A 23,598-nucleotide genomic window follows, 5' to 3' on the forward strand; every position below is an offset into this window, starting at 1 on the left:
TTACCAGGTCCCTCCTAGATCTATATTCATTCTCTCACACAAACCTCCCTCTAGTCTAGTTTTCCTTGCCTCCACTTTAGTTAGTGGCATCCCACTATTAAGAGGTAAGACTTTTAAATGAATATGGATGCATCTTCTTAACACATTTGTTCATTCCTTTAGTAAGGTATGCCTTTTTTTTTTTTTTTTTATAAGATACTTCTAGAGCCTGCCAGAGAAGCCTTTTTTACCACAGTATGGGAGGTCTACGTGGTGGCCTTTCTGCATTCAAAATCCAAAGCTTCAAATAAAATGTTAAAATAGATTTTTGTGATTTTTTTATATTCCAGCATTCCAGGAGAATAACTCAGCCTTTCCACGGCACATCAGATGGAATCTAGGGCTTAGCTGACATAAGAGAGAATTCAAGAAAAATAATTATTATGTTTTCATTACTCAGTTCTCGATAAAGAGTATATAGGGGGCCATCCTTTTTACACTCAGTTTATAGCAACAACCTTCTCTAATGATTTGCACCAGTTGGGAATGTTTAAGAGAGTCTTATTTGTTAGGCAGGCCCACCTGTCTTTGTATATCAGTGGGTTATAAACTAGTGCCCTACTGACGGTGGAGATAGTCATTTAGCTTAATGAATTGGCTCACTCATCTCCATGGGTGTTTTTCTGGTTGGAGTCAAGGAGTATGTTGCCCGATCCTCTACGTGTTAGGAAGGGTGTTGCAGAAATCCAGAATTCTTGCTCTTAGCTACAGGTAGGTTAAAGAGGATAGACCACTTATCTCTCACTTTTGGAAGCCCATCTTGAACACCACCTTGGAGTCCAAAAGGAAGCAATTGTTTTAAGTAAACTAGTTGCTGTGTGTCTTTTCTGTTGTGCTTAGCTTACAGTTATAGAGGACCTCAGGATTTCAATTCTTTTGTCCTCGAGCAGCATGAATATACAGGTAAAATATTTCCAAAGTGTCATGGTAAGTAACATGTGATTGCATCCATGCCTGTCTAGGTAATGTAGACCAAGCTAGGTTAGCCACACTTTGCAAAGAGTGAATTTCATAAATTTAATCCTTATATTCTAAACTTTCCCCCCAAACCAAAAGTTGATTCTGAACTTTGCTGCTTTGTTCATGGCCTTTGGTTTGGTGGTTCTTGGCTATGCTAATGTGTATGATGTGACATGTTGTCACCATCTGCAAGCTTTATCCATCAGCCACTTAGTTTTTGACATGCTGTCTATTGTGTAGACTCTTAACAAGCTTACTGCTGAAATTCAGAGTTTGCTGGTCAGTGAACTGAAAGATGCAATGGCAAGCCGTCTTCATTTGTCAACATGTGCTTGTGTCTGTTTAGTGCCTGCACCATAATGTCCTATGCTATATTCCAGAGCCAACGTGCCATCTCCCAGCAGTATCAAAGGTACTGCCAACTTTCCGAGAGAGCCCCAGTGGGAGATTAATGCGGCAGGATCCAGTGGTTCATTTATCTCCAAACAAACAAGGGCATGTAAGTTAACTATAAACTTATAAAAATAATGGATTCCTAATAATGTACCTTCCTTGCAATGTGAAAATGGTATGGGTCTGTTCTACTCTTTCCTCTGCATGCTGAAAGAGGAAGTCACCCTGGCAGAAGGGGGGCATTTGCTGTGATGGCCTTGGAATGTCTTCTGCCATGGCCCTAAGGTTGCTTTGAGATAAACTGTAATTCCTCATAGGTATGCTACCCCTGCCACCCCTACGGGTTTGCACGAAAGGTCATCTGATACAATCACAAACAATCCTAAACTGTTAGGAATAGAAACGTTGCTAGAAATAGGTTTTATATGCTTACACAGTTACAAACATGAGATGTGGTTGGAGCATCAGTCAAGGAGATAGACAGCTTCCTCTGCAATCGCCCTGTTGCTTATCACATCTTCCATGGCTGCACACATTTTTGTTCTTTTACCATAGTAATACACAATCCCTTATCACTGACAGGTAGAACTGGAAATATGAGGTTTTCATACCTCCCACCCCCACAGTAATGCAGTTGATTTCTTTGGTCTGTGTATTTGCTAGAATGGGTATTTCTATTCATGTCATTCTATAGGAAAGGAAATACTGTATTTTATATGTGCTAAAATGTAAGATGCTCAGAGAACTTTTAATGAGAAGGCCCATATAACTTTTGCTCTAGCGTAATGAATACTGAAGCTGAAAAAACACTTTGCCCTGTAGAGAGAGATTTACTGAGGAAATGCGATATTGTCACAATTCTACTTGTAAATGATAGATCACCCCAGTCAATCTGTGAATTTCCCTCTCTCATTAATAATGTTTATATTGATTACATGGTAAATAATATTTTGGACAGATTGCATTAGATATATTATTAAAATTAATGTCACCTTTTTCTTCTTTTACTTTTTAAAATTTAACTGCTAGAAAATTTTTTAAATTTTTTTAAAAAGATGACTGGTAAGGGGATCTTAACCCTTGATTTGCTGTTGTCAGCACCACGCTCACTCAGTGAGCTGACTGGCCTTCCCTATATGGGATCCGAACCCGTGGCCTTGGTGTTATCAGCACCACACTCTCCCAAGTGAGCCACGGGCCAGCCCAGATAATTTTAAATTATGTATGTGGTTCACATTGTATTTCTGTAGAAATCTATTATGTACTTTACACTCTCGGTACATCTCAATTCAAACCAGCCGTATTTGAAGTCCTCAGTAGCCACACATGGCAGGGCTGCCATATTTGATAATATAGGTCCAGAATTAAAGAATTTCTGCGCTATTAAAAGTAAATGAAAGTTTATGACAGTACTTTATAAGTTCTTGAAAAACTAGAGTAACCCCAGTAAGTAACTAAATTCTTTTTAAAGGGAAACAGATGTTTCACTTTGAGGTGAAACTGACCTGTCCTCCTTATGCCCTAACCCTTGACCAGTGAAGAGCATCCCTCTTCTTTCACCAACAGATCAAAGTACATATCACACACGATTTCTTCTCTCCTCTTTTCTCTTAATCTCCAAAAAGTATCTGGACTTCCTGCCTCCCTCTGATTTAAAATATTATCTTTTCAGATGTCTTTAAAAATCTTATTTCTTTGGTAAACTCTATATAAATGTTCTTTCTAAGCATCTGAGCTACTGTGTAGAAAGAATTCGACTTCCTGCCTGCCTCTGATTTAAAATATTATTTTATTCAGATATCTTTAAAAATCTTATTTCTTTGGTAAATTCTATATAAATGTTCTTTCTAAGCATCTGAGCCACTATGTAGAAAGGATTCTGTACATGTTTTTTAATTGATATAATTCACATACACTAATATTCACCCATTTAAAGTGTACAATTTAGTGGTTTTTTCAATATATTCACAGTTATGCAACCAGCACCACAATCTAATTCCAGAGCATTCTTATCACCCCCCCCAAAATACCCTGTATCCTTTAGTAGTCACCCCTGAATCCTTCCCATCCCTTCCAAGACCTAGACAACCACTAAACTACGTTCTCTCTCTGGGTTTACCTATTCTGGACATTTCATATGAATAAACTCATGTAATATGTGGCCTTTTGTGTCTGGCTTCTTTCACTGAACATAATGTTTTTAAGGTTCATCCATGTTGTATCATGATCAGTATTTCATTCCTTTCCATGGCTGAATAATATTCCATTGTATGGATATATCCTTTTTTAAATCCATTTATCAGTTAATGGGCATTTTGGTTGTTTCCACTTTTTGGCTATTATGTGTAAGACTGCTATAAACATTCATGTACAAGTTTTCGTGTGAACATGTGTTTTTATTTCTCTTGTATAGATATCAAGAGTGGAATTTTTGGGGGGGTAGATATCAAGAGTGCTGTTTTCCCGCAGCAGCCACCCCATTTATATTCCCAACAATGCAAACACTCATTACTGTTTCCTTTTTGATTATAGGCATCTTAGTGTGTGGTATCCCATTGTAGTTTTGATTTGCATCTCTAATGACTAATGATATTGCACATCTTTTCGTGTGCTTGTTAGACATTTGTATATCCTTTTTGGAGAAAAAAATCTTTTGCCCATTTTTTAATTGGGTTATTAGAAGCACAGAGTTTTTAATTTTGATGAAGTCCAATTTACCTATTTTTTTCCTTTTGTTTCTGGTGCTAAATCTAAGAAGCCATTGTATAGCTCAAGGTCACAGAGATGTATGTACACCTATATTTTCTGGTAAGAGTTTTATAGTTTTAACTCTTACATTTAGATCTTTGATCCTTTTTGAATATATTTTTCTATGTGGTAAGGATCCAACTACATTCTTTTTTGTATGTGTGTATCCAGTTGTCCCAGCACCTTTTGTTGATAAGACTAACTTTTTCCCCCATTGAAATATCTTGCCACCTCTGTCTATATATATAAATTTTTTACAGCAGTTCTTAGAAAGGTATCTCCTAATAGATGCTAATTGGGGAAGGAAAAGAAAATCTCTTTAGGGATAAGTTATATTCATCCTCTACAAGGGTAAAAAAAAAAGTTCACGGGAAAACAAAATTTAAAGATAACACGAATCTTTCCATGAACTTTTCAAAGTACTCTCACATTTACTTTGAGCAGTAGGGCTTTTAGAATCAAGGACACTTTCTAATTAAAAGCCCCTTGGAAATGTCATTTCCTTTCTATATTAATATTTTAAAGGCTTTAATGAAAAATGTAGATGTTTTTCTGATTAAAATTATCTAAATAAATACTGTTGATATTTTAGCATAAGTCAAGTAATGAAAAATGAATTCCAAAAAAAAAAAAAAAAAAACCATTTTCACTCTCTCTGCCATGAACACTACCGAATGGGCCAGAGTCACAGAGGTTTTTCCAAACACCTCCTGCCTTGAGAACCTGGTATCTAGACATTGTCACAGTGCCATTCCCCATCATTTTTTCCTGGTGTTCAGGAAGTAAAACCTTGCACTTAAGCATGTTTTCCTTGCAGTCTGATAGCCACTACTCCAGCCACTCCAGTAGCAATACCCTCTCCAGCAACGCATCTAGTGCCCACAGTGACGAGAAGTGGTATGATGGGGACCGCACAGAGTCTGAACTCAACAGCTATAACTATCTGCAAGGCACCTCCGCTGACAGTGGTATTGACACCACCTCCTACGGCCCCAGCCATGGCAGCACGGCCTCCCTGGGGGCTGCCACAGCATCGCCTCGCTCAGGGCCAGGCAAGGAGAAGGTAGCACCCCTGTGGCATAGTTCCAGTGAAGTGATCTCCGTGGCAGACCGGACTTTAGAGACAGATGGCCACGGCATGGACCGGAAAGCGGAGTCCTCCCTGAGCTTGGATATCCACAGCAAGAGCCAAGCCGGCCCGAACCCTCTGACAAGGGAGAACAGCACTTTCAGCATCAGTGATGCTGCTTCCCACACAAGGTAACCGCCCTGCCATGCTGCCGCTCCATGCCCAGCCTGGTCCTAGTCCAGTCCCCGCCCTCACCTTACTGTGCTCAGTAGTGTGTGCAGAAAGGAGAGTTTTCATACAGTGACAATTTCTTTTACAGATTTAATGCTTTTTATTTGCCAGCAAAGTACTTTAATTCTACATTCCTGATGTATTATTTTAAACTCTGAGAAAAATTTGCAGATTTATTCTTTGTTAAGTTGGATTTGTTTTTTGGTTTTTGGGTTTTTTTTAGTTTTTCTAACTGCATACTAGAATTAGAGAGGAATTTTGTAATTTTGGCTTTCAGCTAATGATAGAGAATATATACTGGGACAGTCTTTTGAAGATATTTTTTTAAATCTTGACCATAATTTTAAAAGAAAGTGGTCTTCTAAGACTAACAGCATTTTCTACAGAGCCAAGCACATCCTTTACACTGCCTCCCTATCTGACATCACTTACCCCACTTCTGCATGATAATCTGTTTTCAGTAATTGGCTCCTGACAGTGATGTGTGAGGGTGGGAGGTGTCCAACAGAAAAATGTGGCTAAACTTAGACATATTTCATCTACCTTTCAGAATAGAAAAGTACATATTCCCTTGTATCCTTGGAGATCACTCCACTAGACAAAATAAATACTATTTTTCATTTCCTTCTTTGGATTTGAACCTAAAATCCAAAGTATGACAAGATTCTTCCTTTTAGGAAGGAAGCACTCTGTTGCTGTCTTTTTAGGCCTGTTAACGCTCAGTGGTGGTTTTCCTTTTACCTTTGTTGTCAGTCACTGATCAACTTACGTGACAGCATCTAACCTTGCTGTCTTCTGGGTCTCTTTTATTATCATGCCCTAAAGAAAAATAGTAGAGAAGCTTAATTTAGTTTTACTATATGGAAATCCAGGCACATAATCTGTCAGTAAATCCCAGATAACCTTAGCAAAAAAAGACATCCTCTACTTAATTTGGATTTCTTTAACTTGATCAGTTAATATTCAGTTTCCTCATTTTGTCTATATTCTTACTTATAAGATGATTGAACTTCCCTTCTTTTAAAATCTCAGGCCCAGTGGCATGAAGCATCTCATGAGTTTTGTTTCTGTTTACCACTATCACATCGCAGATTTAAAAATGACTGATAGGTCCGGAAGCCCCATGTACCCTGAGCAAAAATGAAATTGGGGACGTAGTCTCAGTATTCTTGATTACCAGGCATCCCAGTAATTCCACAATTCAGAAAATAGAATGTTTGGTTCAAATAGGATAAAGCATGTGTTTGGAAAAGTAGAGCAGAAAGCTGGGCATCTGATGCCATAATAATATAGTCATGGAATCACATGACATAGAATTATGACACTCGCTTGCTGTTTTTGGCACATCCCACCACCTCATAACTACAGACCGTGCATTGACTTAGAACATTTTTCAGATTAGAATAGTTTCTCTGTGGTTTCTAGGTTTTGCTTCACTCCTGTTTCTTAGGTTTTTAATTGTTCTTTTTGAAAGGAGGATGCCTTTTTTTGAGAATGATGTTCCGTCTGAAGATGTAGCTGTGGTCTAATTTGATGATGGCAGAAGAAAGTCAGTTATAGAGATCTTTTCTAGAATGGCATCACCATGGAGTAAGGTTGCGGAGAGGTGGGCCCATGAAGCCGAAGCACAAAACGTGGGGCCCTGCCGTTATCTAACAAGTCCCAGGGGATCTACAGCCCTTTGAAAAATAGGCACCTGGGTTTGCATTATCCAAATGTGCTGACTGGAGCTGCCTGAAGGCCTCAAAGGATTATCTAAATTTTCTGCTTCAAAGTGGCCATGCAGAATCATCGAAATCATCCTTTAGAAATAACTCTTCTTTTGAAAGTCGAACTTACTAGAGAAGAAAAGAATGTGGCCTTTCGGGGAGGGTGGCAGGACTTCCCATCCACTGATAGGCTGAGTCACATTCATTTCTAGTCTCTGGTAAATAGGGGTGCTTGTGATGTCAGTCTGTTGATTTTGGCAGAGTGAGTTAGATAATCAGAGCTTTAGCAGCCTTCTCTTTCTTGAGGAAAAGGGGACTTAGCCACCAAATGCATATTGCTAGAGAAACTAAAATCATAGCAAATTAGAGTGTTTGTGTCCTCAGAAGACAGGAACAGCAATTAATGTGGAGATCTCTCGACAGTGCATAAAAGAGCTTGTACCTGGGACTTGGTGACAAAATCTAAATTACAGTGATTAAGTTCCATTGCATATTTCTGGCTGGGCTCTGTTCCTATCCCCTCTGTCCTCCAGTCTCCCTGTTGATTGTGCAGGTTTTTTTGTGGCACCCCATGAGAACTGCATTAATGTGGGCTGGTAATTACATAGGGTTGTTATATTTGAATGTCGTTAAGAGAAGCCATGCACACTGATAACACTCTGCAATTTAAAAAGTCTATTGATTGCTCCAAAGTGTTTCTCTCTATAATATACATGTATTTTCTATGAAGCTTGGAAATATAGGGAGGGATTAAAAATCTTTTTTTTTTTTTTTTTTTTTGTAATGGCTGTTTTACTTTTAGATCTTAAAATGAACCATTCAAAAAAATGATTTGTGGTAAACACAGAGGTGAAGATAGTTCTAATTTTAATACATTCTTTACCAGCTGGATTCATTTTTTTCTTGGAGTTCTGGCCTTGGCAGTAGGCAGTGCAAGTTCATGGGGCCTCCTCCATTACTATAAAGTGCTCTAGTCCTGTTGACAACAGTATTTCTGATGTTGGAAAAATATTTATAATATCAAAATATTATAAAGCTAAAAACCCCACCTTGTACTCGCACATACTCATCTCTTCCGTAACATACTGCCCCAACTTGTTTTAGTGTCCAGACTTCTGTGCCCACCCTCGTTAGCCAGCCAGCCATTCTCAAAATTCCTTCCTCTTGCTCCCTGGGCCCCCTCAGAACCCGGTAGCCAGTGAGGGCCCACTTCCATGATCACATGGGCATTTTCACTGCCACTTTCTGCCTCATGACTCAAGGCCACTACCAATAAACCAGTTCAAAAGTTACATAGACCCTCAACTCCTGACTCTTCTAGAAAACTACTAATGTACTTCAGAGCTTATTGTACAGACGTGTCAATATTTGCACAGAGCTGTAGTGCTTTTATGTACAGGTGTAGGTATAAGAGTGTACATAAAGTCCTTGTGCAGCATGAAGTTTCAGTGATGCCATTACTATATTAAAGTTTTTAAATCTGCAAAGTATAACAAGCAGGAAGTTTATAACAGCTTATATGCAAATGTTAATCAGGATCTATATATATGTTGGTCAGTGTCTGACATTCATTAGAGGGGCTGGTTAAAGACGAAGAAAAATGCCTGCCCACAGTTGTCAGTGCAGTTCAGTCTTATGAATGGGCTTTTTCTGGTTGACCTAAGAAGTTAACTGTTCATGCCAGAAAAGCTGTGTGCTTCTTGAGAGTATAGGAAAATTTTAATTACTAACAATTAATTACCTCTCTTCTATATTTTTTTCTTAAAGTGAGAATATTATTTTTCTAAGTATTAAGGACTAATTCGGAATTTGAAAGCACAACCTCTAAAATTACAAAACCAGAACTTCTCTTAAAAGATGTGGCTGGCCCTGTTTGCCTTAGTCCTGTTGTTGGGGATGGATCACCTTAATGGGTAGTTTTTGTTTTGTGGCCCTGCATCCAGTAAACATTCATGATTTTATTTTGTTTTGCTTTCCGAAGGCCGAACTCCAGGCGACCTGGCCTAAGCTATCTTGACACATTTCTTCTAGGTTATGGGGACTGGTGGTTATTTTATCGGTAACTTTAGTTACTTTTAATAACCTCAAAGACTGACAAATAGAACCATTGTGGTAGAAGTTTCAAGTGAACATTGAGGAAATGAACCCTCTGTCAAGCCACTAATGCTTGATGCAGAACTCACCAACAAAACATTTGTCATTGTTCTGTTCTATGAAGCAACTAATCCATTCATCCAGTTGATATGGTAAGCCCAAATTCTCCAAATGCCATTAAATCATAAGGCCAGAAGGAATTCAGAAAGGGCAGAGAGTCCATTCTTTGACATTTTTAAAGTATCCTACCAGGAAGAGAATTTATGTAATTGCTTTACTGAAGAAAAAAAGAGAAAAAATAATCTCAAGAGGAGAGATTCTACAACCTTTCTGAGTAATTTCAGTACATAAAAAATTCTCTCCCTGCTCAACATTTTGTCCTCTTCCTCTAGCTGCAGATTAAATATACAATTAAGAGAGAATAAATGGTTTTTCTAGCTGAGTCTTTCCTAAACATGAAGTTTTGTTTTGTTTTGTTTTAATTGTACATATTCGTGGGGTGCAGTATGTTATCTCAACACATGCATATATTGTACAAGGATTCACTTAGGGTAGATAGCACATCCATCACCTAAACAGTTTTCTTTGTGGTGATTATGGTCAAGGTCCTCTTTTCTAACTGTTTAGAAATATACAGTATAATTTTATTAGTTCTAGTTAGCCTAGAACACCAGAACTTTTTCTTTCTCTCTACCTGTAACTGTACCTGTTAATCTGCCTCTTCCCACCCCCTGCCCCCACCCATCTCCTGGCCTCTACTCTCTACTTCTATGAGAACCACTTTTTTTTTTATATGTATATATATATATATCTAAGATTATGAAAACATGTGGTTGGCTCTACTTGCCTTAACGTAGTTGTTGGACATTGATCATTGACTAAGGTGGTCATTTAGGAGAATTTTTTTTTTTTCTTTTTTTTTTTTTTTTTGTCACAGCGCTCCACCTCCAGGCAAGTTGAGAGAGAAACATAAGGAAAATAAATCCAGAGTCTGAGATCCACTGACCAGCGTGTTGTCTGGCCAGTCGTACAGTTTCACCAAGCTTGTTCCTTATCTGTAATCTAATAATGCCTGGTCCAAATACTAAATGGCAGTTTTTGTAGGTTTGTTGAGAACAAAAAAGGTTATCAAATGTATTCCAAACTATAAATGACCTTTTAAGACAAAAGGTTTTCTGTCATTTCCTTTGTTAAGCTCTTCATCACCTACCTTAATGCAGTTATCTAGTTACTTTTCCTGTGACAAGCATGTCCTCCCACAACTCCTATACTTCTCTTATGTTTCATTCTGTAATTGTATTTTCTCTTCTGAAGCTTACTGCTTCGTTTTTGTTTTTTAGATGCCAAAACTGGACATGCCACTCTACTCAGCTGTGCCCAATAAAATGATCGTGTTCGTAGATACTGTGCAAACTCCGTATTAAGTAGCTTAGCCTTGCAGACTTGTGGTCAGCAGGGACCCCGGAGGCCCTTTCTGCCACACACACCTGCCATTCATCTCCCCTTGCTGTGTGTGTTAGTGTGTTCTTGTACTTATTAAATACTTGCTTCTTACAGATAGACAGTTTTTCTTCATTGCAATCACTTGGATGTCCCCTTTGCCAACTTAATCATCCCTACTTCATTCGTTCGTTTTCCCCCCAATCTTTTGGAATTAGTGTCTCCCAAAGCCCTCCTGAATTGTGGAGCACAGTATTGGACATAGCACAGAATTGGCTAGTGTTGAACACAGTGGGAGGAGTGTTCCTTAGTCATTATCCTCCATATTATCTGTCACCCACAGGCTTATTTGTTATTTGTACAGGCAATCACAGGAAACCCAATCAGCTCCCCTCCCCTTGGTATTAGGCCAACATTCAGCCTTTGCCCGGATTTTGCCATAGCCATTTGACAGGTGACTAATTGCTACTCTCTTCCTCTTGAAAATATCATCCTTAACAGGCCTGGCCTGTTTAAAACCCTCCCCTCCGTGTCATGCCTAAATAGAACACGACCCCAAGTGTTCCTTTGGCAGCTTTCAACACACAGACAGTTGCTGGCAGATGTTTTCCTGCAGAAGGAGAACAGTTTCTCCAGCCCTCATAGCTTTGGCACTTGGGGCTTTGATTCATGACATTCGGGCTCCGCATCATGTGGTTCATCCCTTTGCAAAGTCAGCAAGCCAACGTAGCTTCTCTTTCGTAAAGCAGTACCCGCTGTGACTGGCATCCTTTTGCAGATTGGTCATCCAGCATCCCCTCCTCTAAAGTTCCAGCACAAGCAAGAATGTGAAATTACCAGGTTGCAGTGCATTTGGTTCATGGTTTCATTTGAGCATCAGGTCAGGTTGAGAAGTTTGGACAGATTCAGACTATCCCCAATTCTTGGTTACCCTGTTGCCCCTCTTCTTTCCATATAAGTTATCATACATATGTGTGTGGATCCTTTCTTCCTTTTCAGAATTTATGTTGTGGCATGGCCAATCAGAATCTAAGGTTGTTCCATTTTTAGGAAAGGGGAAGTGCCCTGTAGTTTATAAAAAAAATTAAAGTTAGTGGTCTCTTCATGTAGAATCCAGGGGATGCCCTAACTAAATTCCTAGTGGTTACATTCTGGCTGTACTTACAGTTAAACTCACTGTTTATACAATGAGAAAAGTAACAGATATTGCGTTCGTCACTGTCTAATATATCTACTGCTCTTTTCTTTTTGTTTCATATTATTGGCTCATTACCTTTTTACACAATTTCTCTGAAGAGTTTTAACTCACCATGGGTAGAATGGAATTCCAGCCTACTGAATTAACATGAAATCTCCAGGATAATGAAACAGCCCAGCTGCACAGTTCCCCTTAAAAAGTATGAAGCTAACAACTCCATGTTAGTTGTATTGCACTTAAAATCACTTCAGAGATTCTCAGGTGAAGTGTGTGGGCTCACGTCCCTCGAGATGGTCTGAGGTTAGCAGGGTTGCTCAGCTTCAAGGAGCCCCCACCCACAGCTGAGCCCAGGGATGGAACCACAAGGGAAGGAAGGAGATAGTCTCTAAATTTAGAGTGGGAGAATTTGAGGGGCTGGTGAGAATCCTTTGGAAGTTTGTTAAAATATAGATTTCTGGTGTTCTAGAAGATCTGACATGAGCCCAGTGCCCTATGTTTACATCAGCACCGGCACATGGGCACAGTCCCTGGCTGGAAAAACGCTGCCCCATGGCTTCACCTTCTTGATTTGGACAATGTGAAATTGGATTTTGACCAGATCATAACAATATGAATAATTCATCTGTATTTGAGCAGTAGTTCTCAATTGGTATGCACCCTTGAATGAGGTTTTGCCATATCTCCCAGACACCTGCCCAGCTCTATTAAATTATCTGGGATTAGGACACAAGAATATGTACGTTAGGAGAGCTCCCAGGTGATGCTCACATGCCTACTGAATTAGAGCCCTGTGTACCTTACTTCATGCTGTGAGCTGTATACATTAAAGAGAGAAGACATACCAGTGATTGTTCATTTGTTTTTACTTGTACGTGTGTCCCTAAATCTAATCAATTGTTAAATAGCGCTGTCTTGATTATAACCATTAGTGAACAAAAATGTGTTGGCATTTCACATCTGGGAGCTAGTATCAGCCATCGTGTTCACAAAACCAATAATCAGGGTCAATGGTCTTATTTAAGCAATTGTCCTTTTAAGAATATACTTGTTAACAGAAGCGTCATTTGTGGATTTTATTATTTCTTGCAATAAAAATAAAGCATCATCTAGTTGTAAATACAGTATGAGTGAAATACACTATCTTACTGTAAGTCTTCCTTACAGTTAAAAGGGAAGGCTAATTTATCATTTATTTGACAATATATTTCATCAAATATTGAGTGCCTACAATTGCCAGGGACTGTTCTAGGCATAGGGAATATGGTAGCGAACAAAGACAAAAACATTTCGGCCCTCATCGAGCTTACATTTAAACAGGGAAGACAGACCATAAACAAGATAAAGACATTAAATATATAGTGCGCTACACAGTGACACATGCTAAGGAGAGACACTTTGTTCAACACATTTTAGTGGGAGCCTACTGAGTTCCTAGCATTGTTAGGTAAACAAAAATAAATTCCTGCCTTCAAAGAGATTATAATCTAGTACAAAAACTTATTCAGTGCCTCTCAGGAGAATAATGGTAGTGATTAAATTTATACAGAAAGAAACAAGCTCCAAAAACTGTATATATCGTATACATTGTTCTTTCCTTTGACATCTCTAAGCTTTTTCTTTAACATTCCCTTTTGTGCAGTACTACATTATGGCTAAAGCCAGCATAACTGTTTTGACAGCATGGAGGGATGGCTTGTAAATTAATGGGCAATGCAATTTACTTTCTGTTCTCCTAATTATTTGTATTTTGACCAAGCGTTTAGTCTTTGAAAGTCCCAAGTTATCAAATCAAGATGCTTGATGTTGATAAATGTAAAATGTGACAGTTCATATACTCCTCTGCTACTGTGGTTTTCAAGGTATGGATCACAGACCACAGCATCCCCTGAGAACACATTACAAGTGCAAATTCTCAGGTCCCCAATCCCAACTACTGAATAAGAATCTTGGGGTGGGAAGGGGGCCCAGGAATCTGTATCTTAACATGCTAAAGTTTAAGAACCAGCTGTAGTAATTCAAACACACCTGCACTCACTTGTAGATACTAATCAAGGCAGTCAGAGCAAGCACATAATTATCCAAGTTGAGAGATGTGTAAGTTAGACCATAATTCATTGTTTTTCACTTTATTAGAATCTGCTTCAGGCTTGAGACATTTCCAGATCTATGTTATAAGTGTATAGGAGGTAGATATAGTCAAGAGGAAAATCTGCAAAGATTAGATCTTGTTCCTAAGTGACAAATAGCCACAGGCCCACCATATTGTTTTAAAGTGTCCAGAGGACACATTCTTACATGACAGAAGCATCTCTCTGCAGATGTTCTTTCCCTCTGTTAATGCATATTGTCTTAATCTGGTCTCCAGTGTTGCTCTCATAAAGAGAGTTTGTCTGCCTCTATCTTTATAAGTGTTTTCCCCACTTTCTTTTGGTTCACCTTTCCACTTTTCGTCTCTTTTCCATAACAGATATCTAATATTATTTTGTTCTTATTGATCCAATGTACTGCACTTAACGAAAGAATTTTGCATTCCCTTTTCTTAATTTTAAAAGCAAACAAATGGAATATATGTTATTAAGATGTAAGATTGCATTGCTTTCAAATTTATGTTGCCCTTTGAGGTTTTCTTTTCTTTCACTCTCTGTAGCTGGAAAAATATTTGGAAAAAAGTTTTTAGGGAGATTAGAGTAAGACTAGTCATTTTTTTTATTATAGTTTTTGCAAAGTTTGAGCCCACTTCTTCCTTCTTAATTATGAAAATAAAGGAGGTGATTATATTTGGCCTGAAATCATAAGGCCCAATTAGTGTGGAAAACCCTCCAGATCATCTGTGCTCTCTGTCCCATTCTTCCCCCCACACCCTACTCCACTCTCTCTACTCTGTTGACAGAACCTTGAGGACTGACAGGGCCTTCCTCTGTTCATTTACTTTTGCTTTTTTTGTAGGTAGAGTGTTTCTATTGAAAGATAACATACATACAGAAAAAGGCACAGGTCATAAGTGTACATCTGAGTGAACTTTCACAGAGTGAACATAACCCGTGCAATCAGTACCCAGATCAAAAACTGGAACATTACCAACATCCAGACACCACTCCCCACTCCAGTGCCTTCCCTGCACTCGCTTCTCCTCCCCAAGGTGAACACAGACCTGACTCTCAAAATCAGACTCATTTTGCCTGTTTTTGGACTTTATATATATAAGTAGAATCATACTAGTGTGTTGCCTGTGTCTGGTGTCTTTAACATTACGTTAGTGAGATTGATCCATGTGTTGCAGGTAGCATTAGTTTATTTCCATTGCTGTTTTATACTTATATTGAGACCACACCACAACTCGTCTATTCTACTGTTGATAAACATTTGGATTGTTCCCAGTCTGGGGATATTATGAATTCTTGTACCTATCCTTTGGTATACTTACATATGCATTTCTTTTGAGTTTCCAGCAATGGAATTGCCATGTCATAAGATATAAATATGTTCATCTTTAGTAGAGGCTGTGAACCAGTTTCCCAGAGTGGTTGTAACAAGTAACACTCCCAGCAGCAGTGTATGAGAGTTCTAGTTGCTTCACATCCTTTCTGGCACTTGGTATTGTCTTTTTAATTCAGCTGTTCTGCTGGGTGTGTGGTTCCTCACTGCAGTTTTAATTTGCATTTCCTTGGTAACTAATAATGCTGAGCACCAGTGTTCGTTGATCTTTAAGATATCCACTTTTGTCAAATGCCTGTTCAAATCTTTGCCCATTTAGCTGTTGGGTTGTCTGTCCTGTTGATTTTAGGAGTTAGTTATATATTCTGGACAAGAGCCAGAATATCCAGCTGGATATATATTTTGCATATATTCTCATCCTCTATGTCATTTGATAAATAGAAGTTCTTAATATTAATAGGGTTTAATCCTTTCCTTTATGATATTAAAGAAGCCTCTGCCTTTATCATAGAGATATTCTTCCATGTTAAAGTGCAGAAACTTTAGATCTACATTGAAATATATAATCTAGCTGGAATTGATTTTCATGGAAAGTTTGAGGTGGGGTTGTCAATATTCATTTTCACTGATACATATTTTCTCCGAACCATTAGGATTTGGGGGTTTGTGGGGGGTTACTTTTCTTTGATAAACTTTTTAATATTAGAATAGTTGCAGATTTACAGAAGAGATGCAAACATAGTGTAGAGTTCCCGCATCCCCTCAACCATCTTCCCCGTCTTCATCGTCTATTACTGTAATACATTTGCCAGAGCTAGGGAATCAGTATTGACACACTGTTATCAACTAACGTCCATACTTATTCAGGTCAGGGCCATTTGTTTTTGACAAATGAAAGTATCATTGAGGAGTACTTTGGGACCACATGCTGTTAATGAAACCTCAAATAACTGAATGTCCACTGTAGCAAGAGTCAGCTATCTTTGGTGCCACCTTAAGCCAGAGAATTCTGCAGGGCTCAGATAGTGTGAACGTAGGGGTCCTGTGAGACCACGAGAAGGAAGTGTGGAAGTCCTACAGTTAAAGGCTCCTCCCCTGTGCAGTCAACTTGAACTCTCATCCTCGGTTTTGAAAAATCTTCATTTTTCAGTTTCGGAACTCTTTTGAAACTCCAGAGTTTTGGACTGCTTTAGTCCTACAGACTTTAGTTCTGTAATCTTTAACCAGTGTTTGGAATACATTGATAATGAATAGCTTTCTATTTTGTATTTTTTTTAATTGAAACTTCATTGATTGTACATATCTGTGGGATACCATGTTGAATATCAATACCTTTATGTAATATGTGGTGTTCAAATCAGGATAATTAGCGACGAACAGCGTTTTAGAGTCAATATTAATGTCAGGTGCTTGGGGAGGGAGAACTCAGTGTGCCCCCTTGGCCTTGACTGTGAGTCTAGAGAGCGGGAGTCCTGATCCTGTCTTCTCCCTCCTTAGCATGGCCCTGGGGAGCATCGCCATCATCCCCACCTCTGAGGAAAGCGAGACAGACAGCCACGGAGGCCGTTAGACCTGTCACTGCTTTCTTTTCTGTCACTTGCCACTTCTAGACTTCAAGACTTCACTATGACAAACTTCAGTGGTGCCAGTGTGTTTGAAAGTATCCCTGACGGTCGTAACTATTTTTGGTTTATAACTTAAAGTGCAGACTAAGCCCTGGTTCCCATCTGTCACTTTGAGAACAGACATTTAAATTATATCGATAAAGTAAGGAAGGCCAGCCAAGCCATCCCCATTAATATTTTATGAAAGTTTCATTGTTCTTTCACGCGGCTGTCACATGTACCCTGGACAACACTTACAGCTGACGTAGTGACCCCGGGAAGCACATGTGTACACATGGGTCACTTTGTCTTTGTCCTGATTCTCCTCAGTACCATGAGCTCCCGACACTCTGCCAGCCCGGTTGTCTTCACCAGTGCCAGAAGTTCCCCTAAAGAAGAGCTTCTTCCCTCCACCTCCTCACAGCTCGCCCCTTCCTTCTCCTCCTCCTCCTCCTCCTCATCTGGCCCTAGGACTTTCTACCCTCGCCAGGGCGCTACTAGCAAGTACCTGATTGGGTGGAAAAAACCCGAAGGAACCATAAACTCCGTGGGATTTATGGACACAAGAAAGTAAGAGTTCTTTTGCTTCTCATGCTGGGTGGCTTGCTTTTAGCAACAGGGAACAGAAGATTGGGGTGGTTTCTTAGAGCAGAGGAGGCTGGGCTGGGAGAGGGTGGGATGGGGTGGGGGGGGTGTTGCTTTTTTTCCTAAGTTACATTTTTCTTGAACTATTTCTCTGCCTCATTCCATAAATAAGACGTGTTGTAAAACATTGGGACTTGAGAACCTTAGATCTCCTAGGAAAGAGTATGTCTGATGGACACAGCTCAGAATAATTGACCCTCTGCACTAAGACTACACTCACCCTTTGAGCCCTTTGATTATATTAATGACAGTCTTCCCTTGTAACTCTTCTTAACTGGGCAGTAAGCACAGAGGCAGTATTAGAAAGTGACTGAGTATTCCTGAAAATAAAGGACTTTTTGACAAAGTAGTATAGCAAATAATTAAATGATCCATTCAATTATTTTGTTTTTGTTTGGGCAAAGGTTGCTTTGGGATTTACACCCTGTGGTCTTAAGTCTGTTGCTAATTTTGGCTTAGTAGAATTAATAGTTTCCTGTAAAAGAGTGTTTTATTCACTGGATTTTATTTTGTGTTTCAAATTGGTTTGGTTTCCATAACAAGCATTTATCTGAGTAGATGCTGATGTGACTGAACAAAAATAATTCTCTTTTTCTCTCCGTTAATACATTTCTCCATTGACTTGCATCCTTCAGAGCCCGTCATGCCTTTGAGTTAACCTTGTTGGTTTGGTTGCTACCCTCTCTTCCTTTCTTTCAAGGCGTCATCAGAGTGATGGCAATGAAATAGCCCACACCAGGCTGCGTGCCTCAACCAGGGACCTCCGGACATCCCCCAAGCCAACCTCCAAGTCCACCATCGAGGAGGATCTAAAGAAACTGATTGACCTTGAAAGCCCAACTTCCGAATCACAGAAGAATTTTAAGGTACAGGATAGACCTTGGTGTAGATAGCAGCTGTGGAGAAGCTAGATGTGATGGGGCTGTTCACCATAGTTACACCTTCCAGAAAGTGTTGGTTTCTGGCTCCTCTTCACTGGATCCCACTTCCTGCCATCATCCAATTTTTCCCATAATTAATTCACAGTGTCTTACAATGTTCTGTCCCTGCAGCCACCTCTCTTTAGTCTTGGTTTCTGTTAACCTGTCCCTCCGCCCACAGCTGTTTCTTCTTCTAGTGTATCCCACTCAACGTTCATGATTCCTTGAGCATCACTTATGTGATGGTGCAGACACCCCCGTGGCTCCCTTGTTATGTAGAAAGTTCTCCATAATGGCTTTACTGCCACCTTTCCAAAGGGTCCTCCTCCTCTCACAGATTCCTCCTAAATTTCTTCCTGCCCATATGCCCACAGCACTGCACTCTGGTCTCGCCTCTGCTCCGACCCTAGCCAGCAAACCTACTGTCTGTACATGGTGTGCTCTTCAGTCACTCAGAGGAACTGCCTGATGGACGGCCACCGTTATCCCCACCACCCCAAAGTAAACAAGCAGCCACCTCTTCGGTCCAGCAAACTAAGTTTACATACATACCCTCAGAACTTTCCAGACTCTCTTTCCTTCATAAAAGCCTCCTCTCTATTTCACTCTCAGAATTCCAGACTGTAAATGCCTTCTCTAAAACCCAGTCTCCCTCTCCAGTAAGTTTGTGTGTCAGTGGCCAGACTTTGGATGACCACACGAGAAGGTTTGTTCTGCTCACCTCAGCTTGGGAGAATTTTGAAGCTGACTAGAGGCTCTCAGCTTTCTTGTCCTCTAAATGTGCAATCTCATGTTCCCAGGGATTGGGGCTGTGTTTAGTGAGCTGGGCCTGAAGGTATTTCACTCTGAGTATAAGGTATACCTGTCTGAGGTGTATTGGGTAGCCCCAAGAGAAGGGAGTCCACCCCTAGGAAGGTCATGGCAGTAAACTTTGAAGTTTTCTGTTCTCTAGGTTCTTAGTTCAATGATTTGTAGTCTGTTTGAGGTGACTGGGACACTTTAAGAAGAACTATAAGAATTGATTGAAAAATGGAAGCTAGAATATTTCCTTAATAACTAACCAGTTTCAGCTGTGCTCAGAGGGCAGGAGGCACGCCAGGCTGGAGGAACCACATGGTCTTGTCACCTTCAGCCTTTCCCGTTACTGTGCTTGTGTGTGCAAATGTGCATGGGCGTTTTTCCCCAGATAGGTCAGATTCACCTCATAAACTTAAAAATCAACATTTATATGAATTAAATGTACCCCAAGGACCACTCTGGAGTTTGCTGAGAAATAAATGATTTATTAACATGGTTTATTATGTTACTAATTTTATAAGTGTAGCCATTCTTGATGTCTGTAATTTCTGTTTCATAAGACAGTGCTCAGCGGTTCTGACTCATCATCCAGGGTACAAATGGTTTCCGTAGCAACCTTGCAAAAGATAGTGCTTGAAACTTCTTTATCCATCAAAATCCAAAGAGGTCTATTAAAATTTTTAAGTACCAGTTTCAAAATAAAAATTGTTTCCGATTTTTCTTTTGAGGTTAGAGGAAAATAAAACCTGCCCTGAAAAATATCTTTTTTCCAATTCCTATTTTAGTGTTTTTGGCAAGGGGCCAGCTCAGAACTCTTATTCTTTTTGATTTACTCATGCAGTGGAAATAATTGGAGGCAGATATCTGTTTTGCCCTTATTCCAGGTCTTGCCTTTTATTTCCAAAGTGAATTACTTTAACATTCTTGTTTGAAACAGGGGTGCACTTTCTTTATGTTGTGACTGTGTTACTGTGAGACCCTCTGCAAAGAAAATCCTTCTGCTGGCTAAGCCATCACAGTAAGAAGGCTGGAAGCAGGAGCTGGAAATATGCTCAGTTTTCTCTCTCCAGTTTCATCCTTTTTGGGCTCGTTTGGTTTCAAATGAGTTCAGTTAAATAGCTCCGTGTGTCTTCTGAGTGTCATCATCCAAATGACCAGGGTTCTGCTGTGTCAGTAAGGCCAGTGTGCCCTTGAGAAGTCTTCCGGCCACTCCTAGCTAAAGGTTCCACGCCACTGCATCAGGCTTCAGGGTATAAGGAGTGGCTGACTCTCAGCTGTGATACTTGGAACCATTCACACATCACACTGGCTTTCTTGGATCGCCAGTGCTACCTATTAGCTGTTGTTAATATGAGATGGAAGGGTCACCCCCAGGCTCCTTTGCCAGCAGAGAGAGACGAATGTAGCTGGGAGGTGGGTGGCAGTAAGGCCCCATGCAGCTGCTGCATAGCTCCTGCCTCAAGAATGACAGCAGAGCTATAACATTCTGAACAGCTTCACTGGCAAGCAGAGATGGGGTAACCTTATTTTCCCTCAGGGCAGCATACAATCTGGGGAGTGAACAGGCAATAGTGCAAACCATCAGTCCTGTTCGCCAACCAACACTCTCAGATAGATCAAAGGAAGAGGCTTGAAGTATATTAATATTTCCCAAAGATCCTGCAACTAGAATTGGTGGAGAATTTCTCTTCTGTAAAACCAACAGGGTGGGTATACTCTCTGGAAAGGGAAATTGCCGAACCAGAGGTTCTAAAAAAGGTTTAGCTGCAGTTTTTGAACACAGAGATCTGAGATCTGGGCTTGTTGGCAAGAGCTTTATGTGATAGTGCTGGAACCTTGCAGATGCAGGAGAGATGATCTGGTTTTATTTAAGAAAAAAAAAAATTGCAGTTAGCAAGCCATTTAACCTCTTATGTGTCCACTCTCTTCTCCATAAAGTGAGAAGGAAATTGAATTATCACTTCCATTAAAGTTCTCTCTCAAAAAGTGTTTATCACAGCAGCTCAGTTTTCTAGGCAAGCACGTACGTACCTTGTATTTAACTCATCGTGAGTTTCTACCCAGTCGGTTACACTGTGGGCTTATTTACACTGTGTTTGATTAATATGTTTTCCATATTTGTACAGCAGCTGTGCACACCACATTGAAGGTAACGTAACTTTCACTTGATTAACCCTTGGTTGTTGAACAGAGCGTGCTAGGCCCCAGGACACATGAGCGAGCCTGAGCATCAACTCTGGATTTCTGGTCTGTAGTCAGCCTCCTAAAGGGAGCCATTGCTGATTCATTCTCCCTCTGCCCCTTCAAAGTGTCGTGGAAAGTCCCGCAATGACTGTCTACCAGCAGTGACTCAGATCTCCTGACACCTTCACTCCACCTTGTTCTCCTCTTGAGGTGACAGGGAATCCCTAGGAGGGACTGGATAAGGATAACATACTCTGTTGGCTTTCAGGTTGCTGGATATTTAAATATTTTTAATGTGTCTGTTGTTTCTCAGTGAAAGGATTCTCAAAAGCTTGCTATTTGCAGAAAAATCTCAAGTAAAACCAAATTTGGTCACAAAAACAAAAGACACCAAGAGGTACACCTGTCTGGAACTGTTTGTCATTTATACATAAATATTTGTCATTTACACATAAATATTTGTCATTTATAAAACTGACTTCCCTATTCTTATTTCATGAATAAAGATGCATCTTCACAAAATAGATTCTCCCTGAAACTCATGAAATATATTTACTTCGAGGGGTTCAATTAATGTAACTTAGTAGTTCTTGTTTATCAAGAGCCACCTATTATTTGAGTTAATATATTTTGATGATCAAGTGCTCTTGTTGCCCAGCAAACATGGTCTCACTTGGCAAGCTTCTGAGCATACACTTCCTGGCGCTGTGACTCTCTGTTCCTCTGGGAACCATGACTTTATGATACCACTGATACATGCTATTGCGATCAGTCTAGCATTTCATATTAATCTTTATGAAAATCCTGAGAGAGATTCTGCCTCCATTTTACAGACAAGGATTTAGACCCAGAGAGATTACATGATTTGATCAAAGACACAGGATTCCAACAAAACTCACATTTGTCTGACCCTAAAGTCTTGTTCTTAACCACGTAATATTGACATATATTCTTAATCACACATCTGAACTGCATCTGAGCACTGACAGGCTGTGGGCAGCGTACTGGGCTTTGAGGATGTAGGCATGGTGGGGCTGTGCAGGCCCCTTGCCAGGTGCTCCCAGGACTGGAGGGGGCATGTCTAGGGCAGTGACTTTGTCGCCCCGCCCACCCCCCAACTTTGGTCTCAGGTATCAGAACCAGAGGTTGACTCTCTTGTCTTATCTTTTTCAGTTCCACGCGCTCTCCTCTCCTCAATCTCCTTTCCCCACCACCCCTACCTCGAGGCGGGCCTTGCACAGAACGCTGTCGGATGAGAGCATTTACAGCAGCCAGAGGGAGCACTTTTTCACCTCAAGGGCTTCGCTTCTGGACCAAGCCCTGCCCAATGACGTCCTCTTCAGTAGCACATACCCTTCCCTCCCCAAGTCTCTCCCCTTGAGGAGGCCTTCTTACACCTTGGGAATGAAGTCATTGCATGGTAAGTGTAATTTCAGTCCCAGCTGAGCAGGCCTGTGGTGACAGCAGTGTCCCCAGACATGGCTGCCATTCAGTTTGCTCAGAGGATGGTCTGTGGAGGAAGCACTGCTTCCCTGCACATGTTATTTCTGCTCCCCCAGCCCTCTCTAATTCACCCTCACCCCACCTGGAGTCTCAGACCTTATCAAGACTTGCCGAACATCTCCAAACATCCCAGCTGCTTTTATGACTGGGAAAATCTAGCTAACACCAGATTAGTTATTTCTTAGAGTTGTATCCACTGCTTCCTGCAACCACCATAAGAACCCAGACTTGCCATCGCTCTTTTTCAGGCTGTATGGATATTGCCGGTGGTGTCAGCCCACATTTGTTGACTCATTCATTCATTCATTCATTCATTCAGTGGGCTAGTGAGTACTATTTAAGGAAAAGGCATATTGATAATGGGGCACCTCCGTGTTCTTGCCCTTCATATATTTCGTGTATTTCTTGTTTTGCTGTGTGACCTAACTAGATCCCTCTTTTATTAAAAGCCATATTCCGGGACTCTGGATCCTTTCTCCTCCTTTTTTGGTCCCTTCTCCTCCTCTCTCTGTCCAGTTCCATTCCAGGGTCTATACCTTCCCTCACGGCTGTGGCCCAGCACAGCAGGTACCTGTGGTGGGACCTTGTATAGTTTATCACATGCTGCTGTCACCCCCCCACCTCCCTC

The 23,598-nt window shown here is 40.4% G+C and overlaps 1 protein-coding gene across 4 annotated transcripts in view; it reads left to right on the forward strand.

Annotated features, from left to right (window-relative positions):
- Positions 1–23,598, forward strand: part of SIPA1L1 (signal induced proliferation associated 1 like 1) — a 131,538-nt gene that overhangs the window by 100,498 nt on the left and 7,442 nt on the right. For 2 of the 4 annotated variants that reach the window (XM_063088672.1, XM_063088673.1), the window contains exons 12-17: positions 880–942; positions 1,380–1,498; positions 4,958–5,400; positions 17,251–17,490; positions 18,266–18,431; positions 22,641–22,887. In XM_063088672.1, the coding sequence (XP_062944742.1) occupies positions 880–942; positions 1,380–1,498; positions 4,958–5,400; positions 17,251–17,490; positions 18,266–18,431; positions 22,641–22,887 (1,278 nt within the window). The remainder of the gene's footprint in view (positions 1–879; positions 943–1,379; positions 1,499–4,957; positions 5,401–17,250; positions 17,491–18,265; positions 18,432–22,640; positions 22,888–23,598) is intronic. The other 2 variants (XM_063088674.1, XM_063088675.1) reach the window with 1 other exon arrangement.

The sequence above is a fragment of the Cynocephalus volans genome, chromosome 3 (genome assembly GCF_027409185.1).
Source record: "Cynocephalus volans isolate mCynVol1 chromosome 3, mCynVol1.pri, whole genome shotgun sequence".
Classification (NCBI taxonomy): domain Eukaryota; kingdom Metazoa; phylum Chordata; class Mammalia; order Dermoptera; family Cynocephalidae; genus Cynocephalus; species Cynocephalus volans.